Here is a 21,441-nt window from a genome sequence, read left to right as displayed (position 1 = left end):
GTAAATATTCTGGATTTTCTTGAGTATATTGTGGGTGGGGCTTGCCTGCGCCTTACCTTCTTCACTGCTTGCTTCCTTCCTTCCTTCCTTCCTGAGCTGGGTACCGGTTTCACCCCAGTGCCTCACAGGGCCAATGCAGCTTGCTCCTTCCTCAACTTTTCAACGTCACAATGTGTCACTATATTACAATGTTTGGCTGGTGATAGCAATGTTGAAAAGCTGATATCACCCAGTCCTATTCACAGTACAAAATGCGAACACAAAATACATAATTAAAAACAAGAACGAGAATGAAAACAACCCAATAACCCCTGCTCCTACAAACACATTTAAATGTTAAGACATAGAGGCCTGATTAAAGAGAAACAGTTTTGCCTGATGCCTAAAGATATGCAATGAAGGTGCCAGGTGAGCCTTTCTGGGGAGAACATTCCACAAACAGGGAGCCACCACAGAAAAAGCAGTGTGCACCTGCTCATTCACATTAAAACCAAGTAGTGTAAACTATGGCTTAATGTAATATTCAAAGCCATAGCCTAGCTCGCCATTTTCTGCTGGAAAAAAAGTGTTGTCTTACACAAAACAAACCAGAAAAAATATACAGTGGGACCTTGGGTTACATATGCTTCAGGTTACAGACTCCGCTAACCCAGAAATAGTATCTCGGGTTAAGAACTTTGCTTCAGGATGAGAACAGAAATCATGCAGCGGTGGCGCAGTGGCAGCAGCAAGAGGCCCCATTAGCTAAAGTGGTGCTTCAGGTTAAGAACAGACCTCCAGAACGAATTACTGTATTTTTCGCTCTATAGGACGCACTCCCCGCCCCCCCTCCAGAAATTAAGGGGAAATGTGTGTGAGTCCTATGGAGCGAATGCAACGCGAAGCCTCCAAAGCGCAGAGGGAGTGCTCCGGAGGCTTCACATTGCTTTCGCTGAAGCCTGGAGAGCTTGCTTTCGCTGAAGCCTGCGCACCGACCCCTCTCGCTCTCCAGGCTTCAAGGATAGCCGCCTGAAGCCTGCAGAGCGCAGCGCCACTTCCCGTTGCGCTCCGCAGGCTTCAGGTTCCTTTCGCTGAAGGCGGGAGAGCAAGACTCTCCTGGCTTCAGCAGAGAGGGAGAGCTGCGCAGCACCCCTTCAGCCAAGCAGGAGGAGAAATGGAAGGGGCTCCGTTTCTCCTGCCGCTTTGCTGAAGGGGCGCTGAGCAGAGGGGGGGAGAATTTTTTTTCCTTGTTCTCCCCCTCTAAAACAAGGTGCATCCTATAGAACGAAAAATACAGTAAGTTCTTAACCTGAGGTACCACTGTAGTTTATGGATGTTATTTGATACAATAGCACACAAATGGGGAACCATGTCCCAGATCCTTAGAAGAATTGACCTTGCTGGCCAAATGAGGTAGGTGGCTTCTCTCATCAACCTGTGGGTGCTTGTTTTCTGCTAGGAACATGTGCCCTCAGTGCAGGATTGAATTCCACCCTCTCACCCTTTAACTGACATAACAAGTGCAGTCAGTTGATTGACAGGTAGGTGTGGTTTGAGGGAAATGGGATTCATGGGACATATTGGACCACCCTGCGGACCAGAGGTTCCCCGCCCCTCTGCAATAGCAATTTACCCCTGCATTCCAAATAACAGCCTTCTAATTTGAAGCTGTCTTGGGTTTTACACTTTCCTTATTTGTGGTCATTTGAGCTGATGTGAATTTTTTGTTTTGGGAGAAAAAACTGTAATTGGCTTTGGTGATACTCACCTGTCTATACTGCTCTTAGACAATGTGTTTAGGTGGCATGCTTTTGGTCTTGGTTTGAAGGAGCTGTAACTTCTTGATATTTTAAAGTTCATTTGGAAACTGCTACTTAAGGTATTGGTTGCTTTTACAGAGAAACCTCAAAATGAAAGCAAGTTGTATCCAGTACGTGGGAAAACACAGAATACATATGATGCAGCTCCAATGTCTGCAGAAAAGCAGCTTGAATTGAGACTCAGAGACTTTCTTTTGGATATTGAAGACAGAATCTATCAAGGAACTTTGGGCTGTATTAAGGTATTTTACTATTTGTGTTTTTATGATGAATATTGTGCCTTAAAACCTGCTTGACCTCTGTGGACATAATACCTTTCCCTCAGTCCAGAAGATCTTAATAATTTTAAACCAATAGCAAATGTCCCCTTTTGGGCAAGGTTCTTGATAGTGGTTGCCAGCCGGGTCCAGGTATTATTGGAGGAGGCAAATTTTCTAGATCCATATAAATCTGGGTTTCGGCCTGATTTTGGTATGTAAACTGTCTTCTCACCCTGTGCGATGGAGAGAGACAGGGAGTGCTGGTTATTTCTTGTTCTCCTGTGATGTTATACAGTGGTACCTCGGTATAAGTACTTAATTCGTTCCGGAGGTGCGTTCTTAACCTGAAACTGTTCTTAACCTGAAGCACCACTTTACCTAATGGGGCTTCCTGCTGCTGGCGCGCCGCTGGAGCATGATTTCTGTTCTCATCCTGAAGCAAAGTTCTTAACCCGAGCTACTAATTCTGGGTTAGCGGAGTCTGTAACCTGAAGCATATGTAACCCGAGGTACCACTGTACTGAAAAGTGGGGTTAGCTCTCCCAGTGCTTGAAGCCAGGAATGAAGTCGCCTCACAAGAAACTTTTCCAGCTCCATTTCCTTGAAGCAACCCCAGTTACTTTCCTGCCTTTCACTTGAGGCAGTAGCATTTCTGCATTTTATTTATTTATTTTGCATTTCTGCTATATCAGTGTGATTCAGGCCTGTGTTCCTGTGTCTGGTTTTTGTTTGTTTTTTGTTCGCTGTATACTCAGGACACATTTAGTGTTGTTAACAGTGGATACTTGTGATTTTTACTTGTTAAGTGAATCAATTTAGAAAGTGAGTTAATTTGGATAATGGACTGGAAGAGCGCCAAAACTGAAGCTTTATCCAAACAAGATTGAAATGCTGCTGGTGGGTGATTCCTCTTACCAGCTGAATAGTGTGCAGCCTGCTCTATATAGGGTCACACTCCCTCCGAAGGAAGTGAGTTTGTAGTTTGAAGATTCTCCTAGATCCATTGCTGTCACTTGAGGCACAGATGGCCTCTGTGGTGTGGAGCAATTTCCATCAACTTAGACTGGTAGCTAAACTTTATCTGGACAGGATAACTTGGCTACAGTAATCTATGCTCTTGTAATCTCAGGGTTGGACTGATGCAATGTGCTTTATGTGGGGCTGCCTTTGAAAAGAGTTCTGAAGCTTCAGTTAGTGCAGAATCCAGCCGCCCAGCTGTTGACAGGTTCCAGGCAAACAGTTCATATTACACTAAATCTGATACATCTGCAGTTAGCTGCCTGTATGCTTTCAAGCCACATTCAAAGTGCTGATTTTCACTTAGGAAGCTGTTTATGATTCAGGATCTTTTGGAACACCTATTCCAATACGAACCTTCGCAGACTCTTGGAACTTCTTCAGAGCCCCTTCTCCAGGTCCCCCCTCTGAGGGAAGCTTGGAGGGTGGTGGCAAGGGCATGGGTCTCTTCAGTTGCGCTTTTCTATCTGTGGAATGCTCTTCCACAGTGAGGTCCACTTAGTCCCATTCTTGAAATCTTTTTGGTGCCAAGTAAAAACTTCTCTTTTTTCCTCAGTGTGCTGTCAAGCTCTCTGTGGCTGTTACGGACATTATTTTTAAATTTTTAATGGTATAATGTATGTATATTTATGTTTTTCAATGTGTTATAAATCACTTGGAGACCTTTGGGTAACAAGTGACTAACAGGTCTAATAATTAATAATTTTCCATTTGCTTGAAAATGCAACTTTAAAAATCATCTTTATCTTTGTGTTAAGCCTTTCAATAATTGTATTATGCTTTATAGGTAGCAGACAGGCAAACCTGGAGGACAGCCTTAGAAAGTGGGCAATATGAGTTACTAAATGATGAAAACAAAGAAAATGGTATAATGAAAACTGTGACTGATGACGTAGAAGAGATGGAAGTAGATAATCAAGCAAGAGGTATTGCAAGAGACAGGTAATACCAGCAACCTTTTAGTTGTGCTATTTAAAATTAATAATGGGATGGGTAGTTGGCTTTTCATTCTTTCGCTCCACTTTATCCAGTGAAGAATGAAATTTTTGAGGGGGGTGGTTCTTAACTAAAAGCATTTCCCTGCATTGTGGTATTTTTAGCAAGGCCAATTCTTCTAAGGATCTGGGACATGGTTCTCCACTCCTGTGCTATTGTATCAAACAACATCCATAAACTATATTTTTTCTGGTTTGTTTTGTGTAAGACAACACTTTGTTTTCCAGCAGAAAATGGCAAGCTAGGCACTCTCCCTCAAAAGCATGGCTTTGTTTTGAAAACGCTCGAGTACAAAAATTTGGCACAGCCCTAGTAGTGATGCTGTAATCATGTTAAGTATATTTGATGTTTGGCTTTCTCTGGAAATTGCCGAACAAATGACACCTTATTGATTATTACCAATTATGATGTCAAGAGACAGCATTCCTATTTTCAGTTCCGTGAAGCAATAAAATAGTATAGGTGTTTCACTGTGAAATAATGGCTGCATTCTTTCATTACTAAAATTGTGTGTTTGATCTACGCAACTCAAATATATCAATGAATTTGGATTATAAGATTTCTAAACTAATTTTATTTTCAGTTGCTGAATTTTTCTTTTTGTTTTGGAGTTTACAAATCTGCAGAGCACCTATATTGTAGCCCTTATTTCTTTCCAATACAGTGGTACCTCGGTTTACGAACTTAATCTGTTCCGGAAGTCCATTCTTAAACCGAGGTGTGCTTTCCCTCATGCGGCCTCCCACCGCTGGTGCCCTTCCACCATTTAGCTTCCATTCGTAAACCGAGGTAAAGTTTGCAAACTGGAACACTACTTCTCATTTTGCGGAGTTCGTAAACCGAATAGTTTGTAGCCAGGACTGTTGTAAACCAAGGTACCACTGTATTCTGTTTCTTGAGATGACACCTGTGTGAGTTTTTCCATAGCTGCTTTAACTGACCTGAGAATTGTGCTCTTTCTTTGTTAGTTTAAAGTTATTTTTAACACAGTTGATGGCATATTAGACTTGCACTGCTGAGGCCAGTTTCACATAAGATAAATTTTGTACACAGATATTCTGTGTCAGGTGAATCAAGTGTGTAGGTCTTTTTTGCTTCACGTACTTAAGGGCTGTGATTAGTGCTTTGTGGCTAATACATGTGCGAAAACGAGTGCGCTAATCACACATTACTGGGTATATGCTGGCTATACACAATTGCTATACAGAAATGATTGTGTAAGAAATTGTGTGAAGTGGCCCTGTTAGGGATTTTTGTAACACACAAGAGTGTGTTTGAGGTGATATCAGGTAATGTTCTTTTGAGATCTTACTTGGAGCAGAAAGCATAGCTCCTGGAAAACACTACTTCAAAAGTTTCAGTTTCATTTCTTTGGATGAGGCCTATATAGAAGTTACTTGTACATTGTGCACAGTGTCCAAGGAAATCACTCTTAGTGATTAGAATACTATAAATATTTATATATGTATTAATGAAAGTGCCAAGAGAGACTTCATGGTTATATTATTCTGCATATACACTACTTAAACTTGATTTGTGTACTTGGTTACTTGTGGAACAAATGCTTATTTATTTTAACGAAGTCCGTAGAATGCATGTTTGTACATTCTTGTTCTGCTCACACCACCAATGTAAAAAGTATATGTAGTTTAAAACTGATGAATTTTAAACTTTAATTTAGATTGATTGTATTAAAACCTGAACCTAGAAGCACCGCTTCAACTAATACAAGCACTCCGCAGCCCGTGAATAATGTTGTCCATTACTTGGCATCAGCACTGCTTCAGATACAGCAAGGCATTGAACGTAAATTCCTCAAAGCTCCACTTGGTACGTACCTACTTCTAGAGCCCTGTGCTGGTTATGAGCAAAAGAATAGTCCATGTCCAAATAATGTGTCAACAAATTGCCAGTTACTATACTGAACAAGTTTTAACAAATGCAAAATCGCTTTAAACTGTGTTGTGTTTTAAATTGCTGCAACTCACCCGGGACCTTATGGTGGGTGGAGGGCAAGTAAACTCAAAATAAGAATGGTGATGAAAATGCTCTAGAATTGCCAATCTGGAGTCAGGTGGCTTGGAACATATTTGAAATCAAAAGTGGGATGAATGGATTGTGTGGGTGTATGGCCACACCTGAACACAAGATTCACTTCCTTGATTCACTGTGTTCATAAATGTTGGGGGAAATGTGATCCACTTGGCAAATGATGAATGATGGTAAGCATAGGTGCCAGATTGCGAGGGTTAATGTCATGCGTGTGATGCCACACGTGACATTGATGTCCCGTGTACAATGTCAGGAGGAACCGGAGGTGGAGCCAAACACGGCACCTGCAGGGCTTCAGTGACGGGGGCTCCTCCTTCACCGATGGGAGGCTGCTTCGACCCTCCTTCCCCTCCGCAGTGGCAGGAGGAGGAGTGGGCCACTGGAGCCTCACTACGTGTGTCTCCGTACTTTGCCTCTGTGCTTTTGGACATTGAGGGGGTGGCCCCTACCCCCAAAATACTCAGGGGGCCCAAAAGGGCTCGGCCCCCAGGAGCTGATACCCCTGATGGTAAGAAAGCATCTTGTGTACTGTGAGCATAGGCCTAGGATATGCATGGTTACTTTTGGAATAGGAAGCACCTCTTCCTATCCCTTTGTACTGATCTGGGAATGTGCTAATACATCATGTGAAGAGACATGTGATGTAACACAGCTCTGGATATTGATGCAAATCCAAATATCAACATTAACTGCTTAGTTTTAGGGAAATAGGGTGAGCATGCTAGTGAAAGGTTCCCGTTTATTTCCAAACCAGGCTTGAAATAACTGTATGCGTTTAACACTAGGTGATGCAGAAGACAATAAAAGAGACCAAAAGGGGGATAAAAGGAGGAAAAGAGAAGATCAGTCTAGTCAGAAAGATGGTAAATGATTGACATTATTCTATATTTAATCTTTTAAAATTACATTTCATCTGCTGCAGGTGTCTTTAGTATATTAGTCCCATGATCACCTTTTGAGCATAGCAATGCAGCTTTGAAATAGTGGGCAGTATCAAACTAAACCTTTCCACGAGCAAGAGCAATTTTGGCGGCACAACAGAACTTTCCATCTTCCCATAAGCCCCACCAAAGCTGTTGTTTGCTTTCCTCTAAACATCCAGAGCAGATTTAGGGGGCCGACAGGGAAAGGAGAGGGAGGGGAACTTCCTGGCACAGCCAAATCTTCTTGTAATATTGGAAATGTTTGATTGAATACCACCACATAGAATCACAGTTGTGAAAGTCTTTTTAGAAAGGAATAGTGAAGAGCTTAAGGACTGAACTTTTACCTTTATTTTGGTGTCTTGACCTGTAAAAGATCCCTAATCCTACAGCGATCTCTGTAGCCAAACTGAAATCCAACCATACATCTTGAGCTGGTTCAGTGCCTTCTGAAATCAAAGTTTTCCTCTGTGAAGGCAGTGATAGCTAGAAAAAAGTCAGGACAGGGTTACACTGTCGCTTACTCAAAATCTGCTTCACTATTGATATTGAGCAAGTTCTCTAGTGCACCTAAAAGATTGCACTAAGAGAGAGGAATCTACTTCTACTTGGGCAGCTGCCTTTGCATGTTGCAATAAACTGTAGTCAATGGTTTACCGTGAAAGCAGACAGCTCCCATTTCACTTCTCCGTTAGCACAAGTAGAGTGACAGACCATGTTGCCCGACATAGTGCTACATCTGAATTAAAGGATTGTGGTTGCTTCGCTTCAAACTATGATTGGGAAGCCCAAAGTTGTTCTTGGCTACCCAGTCATGGTTTGTTCATATGAAACAAGCCATGATCCTCATCTGAGATGCAGCGCTCAGTCAGGGATCATGTTTTGTTCCCTCCAATAACACTAGGGCCGTGGTTCCCAATGTGGGGCACACACCCCACAGGGGGGCAATTTGATTTTTTTGGAGGGGGCAATCGAGAATGAGTTAACAGTGAATCGCCTTTTAGGCTTCCTCCACGTGAATAGGAGTTCACCTTTTGAATAATAAGAATTATATGTCATGGTGGGGGAGGCATCAGGATTTTAAAGATGCTTAGGTGGGGCATGGACAAAAAAAGGTTGGGAACCACTGCAAAAGGGGAAGAACAATATCCGTGCTCACAACAAAGCATAAGCTATATGTGCAAATGTGGCCACTCATGTCCTTTTTGTTTAAAACACTTTGAGCTCACTCTTCTGCCTTAATGTGAGGCACTCAAGGTGACTTGCAACGAAAATAATAAAAAATAGAACGTTCATGAAATTATATAAGATAAACTTAAGAAGTTAAAGAAACCATGAAACAGTAGAAAACCAGCAACAGGCATTCAAGTGTTTGACAAACCAAAAGCTTGTTAGAACAAAGAGAACTTTAGCTTGACACAAATGGTTTAGGTGATGGTGCCAGCTGGTATTTCAGAATCAGGACTCGGCCACAGAGAAGGCCTTGCTTGTATTCCAAATGAACGAAGCTTGCAGCAGGCCCTCTCCTCTTGATTTTGAGGGAATGGGCAAGTTGATACAGTTAGAGGTAGTCCTTCATATAAGCTGGTATCAAGTCATTTAGTACTTGTCTCCAGTGTAGCTTGTGTACCAGGACAACCTAAGCTATCTCAGTGATGCAGCCTGCCCAGTGGCTCCTCATTTGCACACCCTGCCTCTAGCTGTCAGCAGCAGTAGGTCTGTGCAATGCGTGAGCACATGTGGGAGCAGAAGCTGGTTAGAGAGGGAGGCTGAAGCATTCAAAGTTGGAGGGAAAGCAAGAAAGAAAGATGGGGTAATGGATAGACTTTGTGGTTGGTGCCAGAGATGGAGGGGAAGGAAAGAGAGGGCGTGCAAAAGGGATGGTTGTACCGAGAGAAAGAGGAAGCACCTGGTGGCTGCTGTACCTTCTGGCCTTTCCCTTCTTTCTTCCTCAACCCCCACCCCTAAGTCTTCCTACTTTGTGCCTGGTCTGCCACCAAGCCAGGAAGTCTGTCCTGACTGACTCCTAGGTGATAGCCATCTCTTCCACTCAGAAGAATGAGGCAGGAACTGGAGAGCCAGTGTGCCTGGGTGGGTGGAGAAGGGGGAACTGAGTAAAGGTGGTTGGGAGATGGAAAAGTAGCCGGGGAGGAGGGTCTCCCACCTGAGGGCAAAGAACTGGAGAGTTCACTGAAATAAATTAGAAAGAGAAAATACCAATATTTTAAAATAAGAATAAACTGGGAGTAGAGAGGAAGGGGATAAAAGAGGGAAGCTGTAATAGAGGAAGAAGTGGACATAAAAGGAACAGGAATTAAGGAAACGGACATTTTGGATTTGGGGAAGAGATTGCAAGTTAACTGAAAGGAGGAGAGAAGGTCCCCTAATTTGAGTAAGTTTGTTTTCTCCTGCTCTGGAGGCTAGCACCTGAACCAAAAAATTCCAAGTTACAGGAATGGAGATTCTGACTAAACATCAGGAAGAACTATATGACAATAAGAGATGTTCCATAGTGAACAGATTCTTACGAGAGGTGGTGGACTGTTCTTCATTGGAGGTTTATAAGCAGAGGTTGGGTGGCCTTCTGTCATGGATGAGATTCCTGCATTGCAGGGGGTTGGACTAAATGACCCTCTGGGTCCAACTCTACAATTCTCTGACTCTATGATTCTCTGCAAATTCTTGGAGCTTTTATTGCCTTATAAGCAGCTAAATCCTTATTTGTTGAGGGTAATGAAGCTTCAAAAAGGATTATCACCCAAGTGCCTATACATCATTTCCTGAATGGATGAATTGCTTATTGGGAAATGCGCGCTCTCTCTCTGTGTGTGTGTGTGTGTGTGTGTGTGTCTGTCTGTCTTTGGAAGAGTGAGGATATTCTCTTATCTTTTATTATGATTGGAAGGCATCAGGCAAATTATAACTTTAATAATCAGTTTTCATATTATTGGTCCTTACAATGAACACCCAGTTGTCTGTAAGTGATATGCCGTGTATATTTATAATTTGATTCCATTTTTATGATTTATTTATTTAATCATCATGCCTTCTAACAGCAAACTCATGTGGTGAGTGCCAGCAGGATTATAGCGAAAATGGGGCGATTGAGAACAGGAGGAATATATCAGCATGTTTAGGGAACCCTGAAGTTTGCAAAAGTAAAAAAAATAAAAATTAAAAATAAGCAGCAGAAAGAAAAATGGAAATGTGGACTTGGAACAAAATGCCCCGCTAGAGGAAGGCAAGGCTGACTGGATGAGTATCTGAACAGGAACCATTCCATTGGGTGACATACCGTATTTTCTCAAATCTAATGTTCACTTGTTTTGGCCAAATTATGTTGCAAAAATTAAGGTGCACATTAGATCCGATGGAACATTTACATTCACCAACAAATACTTTTTTTTGTTTCAAGGTTCTGAAATGGAGGTGCACATTAGATTTGATGGTGCATTAGACTCGAGTAAATACGGTAATAAGACACCTCTCCCTATCAAGCGAGAATGAAGTCAGGATAGAAAGCTGCCACAAACTGAGTTAACTTTTTATCCATCATGGCCCCAAGATGGCTTTCTTAGAAATTCCACTGCCAGTTCATATCCCAAATCAGTGTATATGTGAATTTAGGACTTTTGGGGCCCAGTATGCCTCACTTTTTTCTTGCTGAATCTCATTTTCCATTTTGTTGCCCATGTTTGGAATGAGATCCCTTTGGAGCTGTTCCCTGTTCCCCAGGTGGGCTACAATTTGGTAGTGTTTGCAAATTTGTCTGCCTTTTAACCCACCCCTAATGCCTTATCATTTTTGAACAAGTTAAATAGCACCACCCAACTCATGTTATTGGAAGATCCCATTCCTTTCTTCCCTCCATTGGGAGAACTGTCAAATCTATTCCTACTTCATTAAAGAGGCAGCAGAAACCTGATTTGCATCACTTCCCCCTGTCTACAGGTTATTTAGCCAGTTTCTGATTCATAAGAGGACCTGGCCTCTAATTCTATGAATAAGTTGTTTTTGTATAATGAATACAATTATTGGGAAGTTTGCAGCGTAATTGTTCTTTATCACTCTTTCTTGTAAAGATGCTAGTGATGGTGGCCGTTCACATAAAACAGTCTTGGACCGTTGGAGAGAATCACTTCTGTCTTCTGCTAGCCTCTCTCAAATCTTCCTCCACCTCTCAACACTAGAGCGAAGTGTAATCTGGTCCAAATCTATCTTAAATGCTCGCTGCAAAATGTGCAGAAAGAAAGGAGATGCTGAATGCATGGTGCTGTGTGATGTCTGTGATCGAGGCTATCACATTTACTGTATAAGACCAAAACTCAAGGTAATTCAACTTTTGTTTTGTTTTGATTTAAAATTGTAACCATAAGTAGTAGTTGCATTTTACAAAGGCATGCTGCCTCTTTGTTAGGTTGTTCCTGATGGAGACTGGTTTTGCCCAGAATGTCGACCAAAGCAGCGTTCCAGACGCCTCTCATCCCGACAGAGACCTTCTGTGGAAAGTGATGAAGAGGCTGAAGAACAGATTAAAGAGGAGGAAGATGAAACCAGTTATGAAGATACTGGACATAGTGAGGAAGAAGGTTATGAAGATGAAGAGGATGAGGACAACTCTGATTCTCAAGAAGAGGATGATGAAAGGTAAATCAGCCACCAAGTTGGCTCTATCCATGCAGAATTCTCACAGCCGTTAATATGATATGTCACATGATGGACTTACTTAAAATTTTAAATTTAAGGTACAAAATTTTAATTTGTTAAAAGTGATTTTAAAAATATGATTAAAAAATTCCAAAAAGTGTATTGATTATTTAATATTTCTAAGAGCTACCTGCAAAATTTCATCTTGGGATCTCAATGGGATCACATTTTTTAAAAATATTTTGTACATATATTTTAAGTAAGTCCATCATGTGACATACTGTATATTAAAGCCCATGAAGTTCTGAAGAGATTGGTGTTTTTGGCTTTGACGTATCTCAACCCAGGGCTGAGCTTTAAAGGTTTTGATCATTCAACAAGTGTACAAAATATTAAGAAAATTGGACAACATGAGGTAAGAAAGCTGGATCACTTGATATGAAATCACCCAGGGGTATAGTGTTTTGTTTAAAGTGTGTATTTGCAATTAAGATAGGATAACTATGGGTAGTTTCTTAGTTTTAAATTTGCAAAGAAGAATTTGTCATTCTTTAATTGGTAACCTGACAGTTATTGAGACAGTGCAAATTTATCCGTCTAAAACGGTTAATTGAGTGCTAAATTCACAACTTTGAAGAATAGAGAGGAGCAAAGATACTAGTTGTATCACAGAAATTGATACTTGTAACTTCTTACAGCTTATCCAAATCAAGAAAACCTCAAGTAAAACTTGCTTTAAGAACAAGAGCTGCAAAACTTGCAACCAGCATCTCAGGTCAATACAGCCAGCGTCAGAGTACTGGAAGATACAGTTCCCGGAGTCAGCAGAATACACCTAAGCAAACCGGATTTGCAAGTAAAGCTACTGGGAAGGGCATAAGAAAGACAAGGTCTGCCCCTCCATCAGTAGCAAAATCATCAAGACTTAGCAGTCGTACAACTCGTCAGAATCGAGATTTGCTACAAGCAGACACATTTATAGAGTTGACCAGTCCCCAGAGGCGACGCCGAGGAAGGAAGACAGCAGATAATACTCCAGAGAGTAGTCCTTCCAGTTCTCTCGGCTTCAGAATTGTTGATGCTACAGATTCAAAGGAAAAGAAAAGTTCTCCCATTCCTATTGTAAAAATTTCTCCTCAAGACACAGAGCCCAAAAAGAGGGGTAGGAAACGACAATCTACAGGTATGTTGAATCCTTAAAATACTATTGGCTGTAGAATGAATTCAGCCCGTTTGGGACTGCCACGTGGAACAGGTAGATGGCTTCTTTTGACATTGCCTTCAGATGTAAGGCAGAAAGAAGTTTTCATCATAGTATATATCAGAGCTCTCCAAACCTTTCATGTTGGTGACATTTCAGTGGGGTTTTGCCATATTTCAAGAGGTAAAAATCTGGACACAAAAGGTTGTTGAGCTTTTTTAGGGCAATCGCCTGATAGCCCTTCTGCCGCCACCAAGCCCGAGCCACCCACGCCTGCCACAGCCAGCACATTAACCAGTGTTCCAAAATCCAGGACATTTGGTTTAAAATGCAAAATTCCTCCCAGATGGGCATGTAAGGCCCCCAGAAGAAGAGATGTCTGGGAATTCCAGGATGTATGGCAACCCTATTTTTTAGACATGCATCATTGTATGACATAGTAATTCAGTTTTACTAGCAAACTGGAGGTTAAACTAACCCCTTTCCAGCCCTGGGAGGAGCACAGGGAGCATTCGTGTGACATACCTACACAATGCAGTCGATACGCTAACGTGTCGCAACACACAGTTTGGAAATCTCTGGTATATGTAAAAGTAATGTGAATTGGCCTTAAAGCCTGGCAAAACGGATGTAGAACTAGGGAGGTTTGTTATTGTATCCTGTGGCTTTTCATACTCTTACTGCCAGAAATACATGGCATAGCACTATGGATCAGAGTCTTGCATTTTTTTCTTTGTCAAGAGAATCAATTCTTTTCCGTTTTCTCATTGGTTGTCTCCCTCCAATCTCATTCTTAAGGCTTTTCTAGGTAGGGAGGCCAAGGCCACCTGGCTGGAGAATAGAGAATATTCAGAACATTTAAATGGTGCACGGCAATATACTAGAAAGCTTTTCTAGTCTGGTCAAGTAAAGGTTATAGGGTAGAAGGCTTGGAGTAATCGGTTGAATTGTTTCATCTTGGGATGGGCTTAGAGAGTTTGCAACTTGGAGCAGGCCAGCAAGAGAGATTAAAGATGCTCCTCTTTGACTGAACTTACGTCGTTTTTGTCCCGAGTTATATCAGGGATGGGCAAAAGTTTGGAGGAGTGTAATGCACCCTTGTTTGAATGTGAAATAGCTGATCTTCTAACAAAAAGAAGAAACATCTTTCAGATCAGCCTCCATACCCGAGGAAAACTCAGTGCAAAAAGAGCTTTTAAGCTCTCTGCCTTGCTTGCATTTACCTTGCAGAATTTCAACCAGCTGGTCTTCAATTGTGTATGATTGAAACTGTGCAAGTTTGAAGTGCATAAGATGCCATCATACTATACACTGGTTTGTTTACTAATCATTTTTCTTCATTCTGAAAAGGAAGCCAGCTCCTTTCAGGTTGAGTCATTACTCAGTATTTAGTACCAGCTTACACAAATTGTGTAGTTCTGTAAACAGTTGTATCTGAATGATTGTCTTTTGAGGGGGCTGTTTCCTTCAGAGGACACTGGGGGTTGGCGGGCAGGGAAACCCATTCTAGCTTTCCTTATCCTCGACTGTAGCACTTTGAGTAAGGATGAACTCAGATCATATTGTTTCTGTACCACTTTAACTTTTCTTAACATGTTCCTATTCCCTCAGCATAATGTATTTCTTAAATAATTTGTTTTTCCCCAGAGCCATCTCCAATGCCTTTGAATAGGAGAAGTTCAGGACGTCAGGGTGGAGTTCATGAACTGTCTGCTTTTGAGCAGCTTGTTGTGGAATTGGTGCGTCACGATGACAGCTGGCCTTTTATGAAACTAGTGTCCAAAATCCAGGTAAATAGATGGGGTCCAGTGTAGTAAAAAGTGACATTTACTGACAAACCAGGAATAGTCAAAAAGAGGAAGACCAGAAAAATACTTCTGAAATTCAATCTCTACATTTGAGTCATATCTAGAACTAGAAGTTTCATATGTTACTGTAATAACTTGTGTATGCCTCACCTATTTAGTTTGAAGATGTAAAATTGGTGGAGTATATGGGCTAATGTAAGGGACATGGGTGGTGCTGTGGGTTAAACCACTGAGCCTAGGACTTGCTGATCAGAAGGTCGGCGGTTCGACTCCCCATGACGGGGTGAGCTCCCGTTGCTTAGTCCCTGCTCCTGCCAACATAGCAGTTTGAAAGCACATCAAAGTATAAGTAGATAAATAAGTACCACTCTGGTGGGAAGGTAAACAGCGTTTCCATGCGCTGCTCTGGTTCGCCAGAAGCGGCTTAGTCATGCTGGCCACATGATCGGAAGCTGTACACCGGCTCCCTCAGCCAATAAAGCAAGATGAGCATCGCAGCCCCAGAGTCGTCCGTGACTGGACCTAATGGTCAGGGGTCCCTTTACCTTTACGGGCTAATGCCAGAGAGATTGACTTTTCTCCAATCCTTATTTGAATGCTATTACAACGGAAGTGTAAGAGACAGTTCAGCTAAGTCAGTGTTGGGTCCTGAAATTCAGAAAGGCTTCTGTTGTTGGCTGTGTGAAGAGGGAGTTTGTTAACTCCAGGTTCAGCATTTTCTGTTTTGTTCATAGCTCAGCAATTATCGGGAGGTAGCTGAACACACACCATGGATGGGTAATATCACCACCTTGCAACTGAAGACAGGAAATGCAAACTGATGTTTTGCATTTTAACTTGGTCCAGTGAATGACAAACTGCAGGAACAGACTTAATAGATCCAGAAAGGGAAACATTATTAGGAAAAAACCTCAAGAGAGTTTAAATTGACTTTTATTGTAAAACAATGTAATGGCCACAAGATGGCGATGTTACCCAGCCATGTTGCCTGTTAATCACCTAGAAACAGCCTTCAGGTGAGAACCAGCTGTTCCACTTTTTGAACATTGAACAATGAAAAGTGCATACAAATTCAGCACATGATTCTGTACTGCACAGTTTGAAAACAGGCTGATCTATTGACCTGTTCTTAAGAGACGATGGATTGGAAATACGTAAAATACATACCTTGTAACTGCTGCATTGTTGTTGTTTAGTCGTGTCCGACTCTTGGTGACCCCATGGACCAGAGCGCACCATGTACTCCTGTCTTCCACTGCCTCCCGCAGTTTGGTCAAACTCACACATTCCTGATATTCAGAAAAAGGCAGGACTGCCTGTTTGGGTGGGCAGATTAAAAAGATTTAACTTCTGAATGAGGTCTCTTGATTTATTGCCTAAAAAATCATGAAAAATATTTTGATTGTATGTGCTTTTTTGCTCTTTCTCTCTGCATTTTTTAAAAATGTACTTCTTTACCTAAATGCAGGTACCAGACTACTATGATATTATCAAAAAACCTATTGCCTTAAACATAATCCGTGAAAAAGTCAACAAATGTGAATACAAACTAGCTTGTAAGTAAAGTTTTCTAAAATAATTCTATTTCTGTTGCTTTAAACACAGTTTAATTTACAAGGCATCTGAATGACTAGTTTTATGTTATTCTGAAACAGTGGAGTAATGCATTAGGAGTTATGCTCCCAGCAGTGGGCGTTCAGCATATTGAACAATACACACTTGAACATTATTTACCTCTAGCTGAAATGTGAGAATAGTCTTTTGTGAGCTAAAGTAATCCACCATAAGGGTGGTGGTGTCTTTGTCTAGGAAACATTGATTTTGGGATTATCTATAATTTTTATAACATTATGGACTAAATGTGTATGTTTTTTCTTCCTTACAGCAGAATTCATTGACGACATTGAACTGATGTTTTCAAACTGCTTTGAGTATAACCCACGCAATACAAGTGAAGCAAAGGCTGGAACAAGACTTCAGGATTTTTTCCGTGTTCAGGCTCACAAGCTTGGACTTCCTCTTACTTCTGGTTACATGGACCGTGCTGCTCCAGCAGCCAAAAAATCCCGAATCTAACGTCTTCCTTTTAAAGGACTTCTATTAGAGGAATCCTCTTATATTTTCATGGAAATATTTAAATCATGCAGCCATAGAAAGCAATAACATCTGTCACACCTTGGAAGTGTGACATGCACTATGTTCTCAATTATTAAGCACTCAGGAGAATGTAGGAAAGATTACCTTTGCTACAGTTTTGTTCAGTGACTAATAACTTTGATCGATGTGTTTTGAATACAGTACTGGTTTACAGTAGCTTTTGTACTTTTAATGACCATTTTGTGTCAAAATACCTTCCAGAAATATTTTTCTTCAGCACCAGATAATATTGTTATATTGTTTAGATCTTGTAGGAGCTGTGGCATTGTCTTGTGAGGGTTCTACCTAGGCTAAAACAGTCATCTGCAACGCAGTGGACATCTGAAGTCACTTGAGCACAAAGTTTTGACACTACAAGTGAATGAGTACACCTTTTTATCATTTAAATTAGTGTGCTGGTGCTGGTTGGAGAAATTCAGTCTGACTTTATTAAGTAGATATTTATTTAGCATTCAAATAATTTGTGGATTTGTTTTTGTATTTATAAAAAAATTTACTTGGAGGATAAAGAATTCATTAATTTCCTGTTTACTCTGTGTTTAGTTGTTTAAACCTCTCATGAGCAGTTAATTGTCCTCTACCTGGCAGTTCTTACAGCAAAACTGAAAGTTTATTTGTACAACTTCTGAGTGTAAAAAATAAAGTGAAACATTTTTCAAAGTACTACTTGCTTATCTGTATACTAGTGGCTGCCCAGTTCTTGGGTGAAGCAAGAATATAGATAACAGGACTTGCCACTTGTTGATTCTATCAGCAGCATTTCTTAATTGATGTGTGATCCTTTAATGTTTGCAGACCTGTCATGATGAACTATTCCAATACCCGTGTCCATACTACTCCTGCAGATGTCTTGAAAACTACTTATTTAATTTTTTCTAAAACTTTTTGTCAATAAAGTAAAACAAAAAAACTTTTGCCTCAATATTAATCTTGTGTGACTTGGAAATTTGCCTCTGTACAAAAGACCAGAAACATGAGGTTTTTAGTAACAGTCAATTTTCATACTTTGTTATCAAAATACAGTAGCCCAAATGTGAGTTACTCAATTCAGTCAATCAATCATTTTATTTGTATGCTGCCTTTCCAAAGTTAAAACAAAGCAGCTTACAACATGTTAAAATTACATAATTACAAACATAACAAAACAAGTCTGTGGTTTTCTAGAAGTTGCTGGACTACAATTTCCATCATCCCAGACCATTGGCCATGATGCCTTGAAACTAATTGGAGTTTGAGCTTGACATCGATACCAGGGAAGGTCCTGAAGATAATTCAACAAAGATTCAGCATGGGTTTCTCAAAAATGTCATGCCAGACCAATCTGATTTCTTTTTTTGATGGAATTACAAACTTGGTGAATCAGGGAAATGTGGTAGACGCAGTGTATCTTGATTTCAGTAAGGCTTCTGACAAAGTCCCCCATGATATTCTCTTGAGGAAGCCTGTAAAATGTGGGTTGAATGAGATAACTGTTAGGTGGATTTGTAGCTGGTTAACTTACCAAACTTGAGTACTCATTAATGGTTCCATGTCATCCTGGAAAAAAGTGACAAGTTGGGTGCCACAGGGTTATGTCTTTATAAATGACTTGGATGAAGGAATTGAGGGGATGCTCATCAAATTTGCAGATGACACTAAAATAGGAGTAGCTAATGCCATGGAAGACAGAATCAGAATTTAAAATGACCTTAACAGCTTGTGTACAGTTCTCCAATCTATCAAAATGAATTTCAGTAGAGACAAATGTAAGGCACTTAAGCAGGAAGAACCAGGTACACAAATATAGGATGGGGGACACCTAGCTTCAGTGTTTTTTTCTGGGGGGATGCAGGGGTACGCATACCCCTAAACATTTTGTGAATCTGTACTTTTGTCCATTTACTGTATTTTCCCCAATTTGAACTATAAAATGGTGATTTTCTTGAGTCAAAATGAGAGTACCCCTAAACCTTTTTTTTTTTAAAGAAAAAAGAGCACTGCCTGGCTTACTAGCAGTACATGTGAAAAGGATCTAGGGGTCTTGGTGGGCCACAAGCTTAACACGAGTCAACAGTGTGATGCAGCAGCAAAAAAAGCTAATGTTATTTTAGGCTGCATCAATAGAAGTACAGTGTCCAGATCAAGGGAAGTAATAGTACCACTCTATTCTGCCTTAGACCACTTTTGGAATACTGTGTCCAATTCTGGGCACCACAATTTAAGGATATTGACAAGCTGGAACTTGTGCAGAGGGTGGCAACGAAGATGATCAAGGGTCTGGAAAGTAAGCCTTATGAAAAACGCTTGAAGGAGCTGGGTATGTTTAGCCTGGAAAAGAGGAGACTGAGAGGAGATATAGTAGCCATCTTTAAATACCTTAATGGCTGTCACATGGAAGGGGGGCATGCTTGTTTTCTCCTGTTCTTGAGGGTAAGACTCGAGGCAACGGCTTCAAGGTGCAAGAGATTCCAACTAAACGTTCGGGAAAACTTTTGATTGTAGGAGCTGTTTGGCAGTGGAACAGACTTCCACAAGAGGAAGTTTTTAAGCAGAAGTTGGATGGCCATGTGTTGTGGATGCTTTAGCTGAGATTCCTGCACTGCAGGGGATTGGAGTAGATGACCCTTGGGGTCCCTTCCAACTCTTAAGATTCTGAGTCCAACAACATCTGGAGGGCCACTGGTTATCTATCACTAGAAGGCATCTACCCTGCAGACAGATGGAGAGCTGAGCAGGATAAGTACACCTGAAAACTGTGGCTGAAGTCTTGGGCATGAGCAACAATGTGCTTGTAAGAATGTTTGTTTCATTTACCTTACCTATTAATGTGAGGTGTGCTGCGTAAATTTAAATGGACCACAAGAGAATCTCACCCCTGTCTGTAAAGCACCCATGGGCATTGCATTTTTGTACAAGTCAAGCATAGGCATAACTTTATACTTGTACTTTTATAAAGCCATTATAAAAGAGAGCCACTCAATTACTTTTAATAATTTTTTTCCTTGATATTTTTTTACCCATGAACAAACACTACAGAACAAAAAAACAGTAAACCTATGGTACATATTGCTGTGTGCAGTACATGTGTATCCTTTGACTCTTGATTCTTGAGTAAAATACAAAAAACTACTTTTCTTTCCCCCAAATGTAAGACCCTTGTAACATCTCCTCCCTGTCCTCCAATTCCATATTAACCCACAAATTAGCTTTATTTTCATGTATTAATGCCAACAATTGCCTAACTTGGAAGGCACTAAATACCAGAAGTTAGGTATTATGGGGTCTCCTGGTGCTATGTGCATCCACACCCCCCCTGTGTTTTCTCTCTCTGCCTTTTATCTTTATCTACCACTTTGTAAATTTATCTTGTTGTATATAAACTGGTAGTAATTCAAAAAGGTATGCCAATTTTGGTTACCACTCTCATTTTAATGAGTGCTATTTTGCCAAGCCAGATTTTTGGGCAGATTTTTCCATAGATCTGAATGAAGCTTGCATGCTCTACTCCAACCTTCTTCAGCCTCCGTTAGCCACTGGTCAGGAATGATGGGGGTTGCAATCCTTTCAACATACATTGTGGTGAACACCTTGCAGTTATGCAGGACTCAACATCAGCTAGACATCACCAAGTCTACTAAGCTGCTTGGTTGGGCCTCCTCAGTGAATGCTACCATTTAAAAGAAATCTAAAAGGGTAAAGGGACCCTTGACCATTAGGTTCAGTCGTAGACGACTCTGGGGTTGCGGCGCTCATCTTGTTTTATTGGCCGAAGGAGCCGGCGTACAGCTTCCAGGTCATGTGGCCAGCATGACTAAACTGCGTCTGGCAAACCAGAGCAGCGCACGGAAATGCCGTTTACCTTCCCGCTGCAGCGGTACCTATTTATCTACTTGCACTTTGACGTGCTTTCGAACTGCTAGGTTGGCAGGAGCAGGGACCGAGCAACGGGAGCTCACCCCGTCGTGGGGATTCAAACCGCCGACCTTCTGATCGGCAAGCCCTAGGCTCTGTGGTTTAACCCACAGCGCATCCCGCATCCCTTAAAACCTAAATCATACTAAAACTGTGGTTGGTGGCCATCATGCACTTGCTTAAATTAATTACTGAGTAAACTCTTACAGATTTATTAGATTGTATTTCAGACTGCTTTGACATGAATTTAAATCTGCTTTATTTTCTGTTTTGATATATGCTACATCTTGTTGTGTGCCTACCTTCATTCTGGTACTTTGTTTGCCTTAGCCAAGTTGATGTTTTTTTCTATTAGTCCCTTTGGTCAAGAGAGCGATCTAAGCTAAAAATGAAAGGCATGCCTCTGTTATTTGGTGCTCCATCGGACGCAGGTGCCTTCACTCCTTCAGCAACTCTGTTGCCCCTTCTCTTTAAGTCACAAGGCGGCCCAAACCCAAGTGCTGGCTGTCCACCGAAGCACTCAGAAGAGCCGGTGCAGTACAGTATGGTACAGTGGTTAGAGTATCGAACAACGATGGGAAGCAGGCATAGGTGTAGCCACATAGGTGTAGCCAAGGGGGGCAACTGCCCCACCTAAATGAATAAAAATACTTACTTGAGGTTCTGCCCCCGCAACATAAAGCCTGCCCA

The 21,441-nt window shown here is 41.2% G+C and overlaps 1 protein-coding gene and 1 long non-coding RNA gene across 4 annotated transcripts in view; one reads left to right on the top strand and one right to left on the bottom strand.

Annotated features, from left to right (window-relative positions):
* Window positions 1-17,523, top strand: part of BAZ1A (bromodomain adjacent to zinc finger domain 1A) — a 42,528-nt gene extending 25,005 nt beyond the window's left edge. For both annotated transcript variants that reach the window (XM_083609985.1, XM_083609986.1), the window contains exons 19-28: window positions 1,878-2,041; window positions 3,864-4,018; window positions 5,754-5,902; window positions 6,910-6,987; window positions 11,130-11,377; window positions 11,465-11,694; window positions 12,393-12,877; window positions 14,543-14,685; window positions 16,172-16,259; window positions 16,589-17,523. In XM_083609985.1, the coding sequence (XP_083466111.1) occupies window positions 1,878-2,041; window positions 3,864-4,018; window positions 5,754-5,902; window positions 6,910-6,987; window positions 11,130-11,377; window positions 11,465-11,694; window positions 12,393-12,877; window positions 14,543-14,685; window positions 16,172-16,259; window positions 16,589-16,779 (1,931 nt within the window). In that variant the 3' untranslated portion in view covers window positions 16,780-17,523. The remainder of the gene's footprint in view (window positions 1-1,877; window positions 2,042-3,863; window positions 4,019-5,753; window positions 5,903-6,909; window positions 6,988-11,129; window positions 11,378-11,464; window positions 11,695-12,392; window positions 12,878-14,542; window positions 14,686-16,171; window positions 16,260-16,588) is intronic.
* On the bottom strand, window positions 15-19,805 carry LOC310766433. 2 transcript variants are annotated; one of them, XR_014550145.1, is made up of 4 exons: window positions 18,362-19,805; window positions 15,871-16,079; window positions 7,395-7,533; window positions 15-235 (listed from the first exon to the last, which is right to left on the bottom strand). It is a non-coding gene; the product is annotated as an uncharacterized lncRNA (long non-coding RNA). The 2 variants fall into 2 exon arrangements; XR_014550146.1 differs by lacking the exon at window positions 18,362-19,805 and having other exon boundaries at window positions 15,871-16,165.
* Between the last annotated feature and the right edge of the window lie 1,636 nt (window positions 19,806-21,441).

This window comes from Podarcis filfolensis (genome assembly GCF_964270895.1).
Source record: "Podarcis filfolensis genome assembly, chromosome: 1".
Taxonomy (NCBI): domain Eukaryota; kingdom Metazoa; phylum Chordata; class Lepidosauria; order Squamata; family Lacertidae; genus Podarcis; species Podarcis filfolensis.
This window is presented reverse-complemented; position numbering and strand designations above follow the sequence as displayed.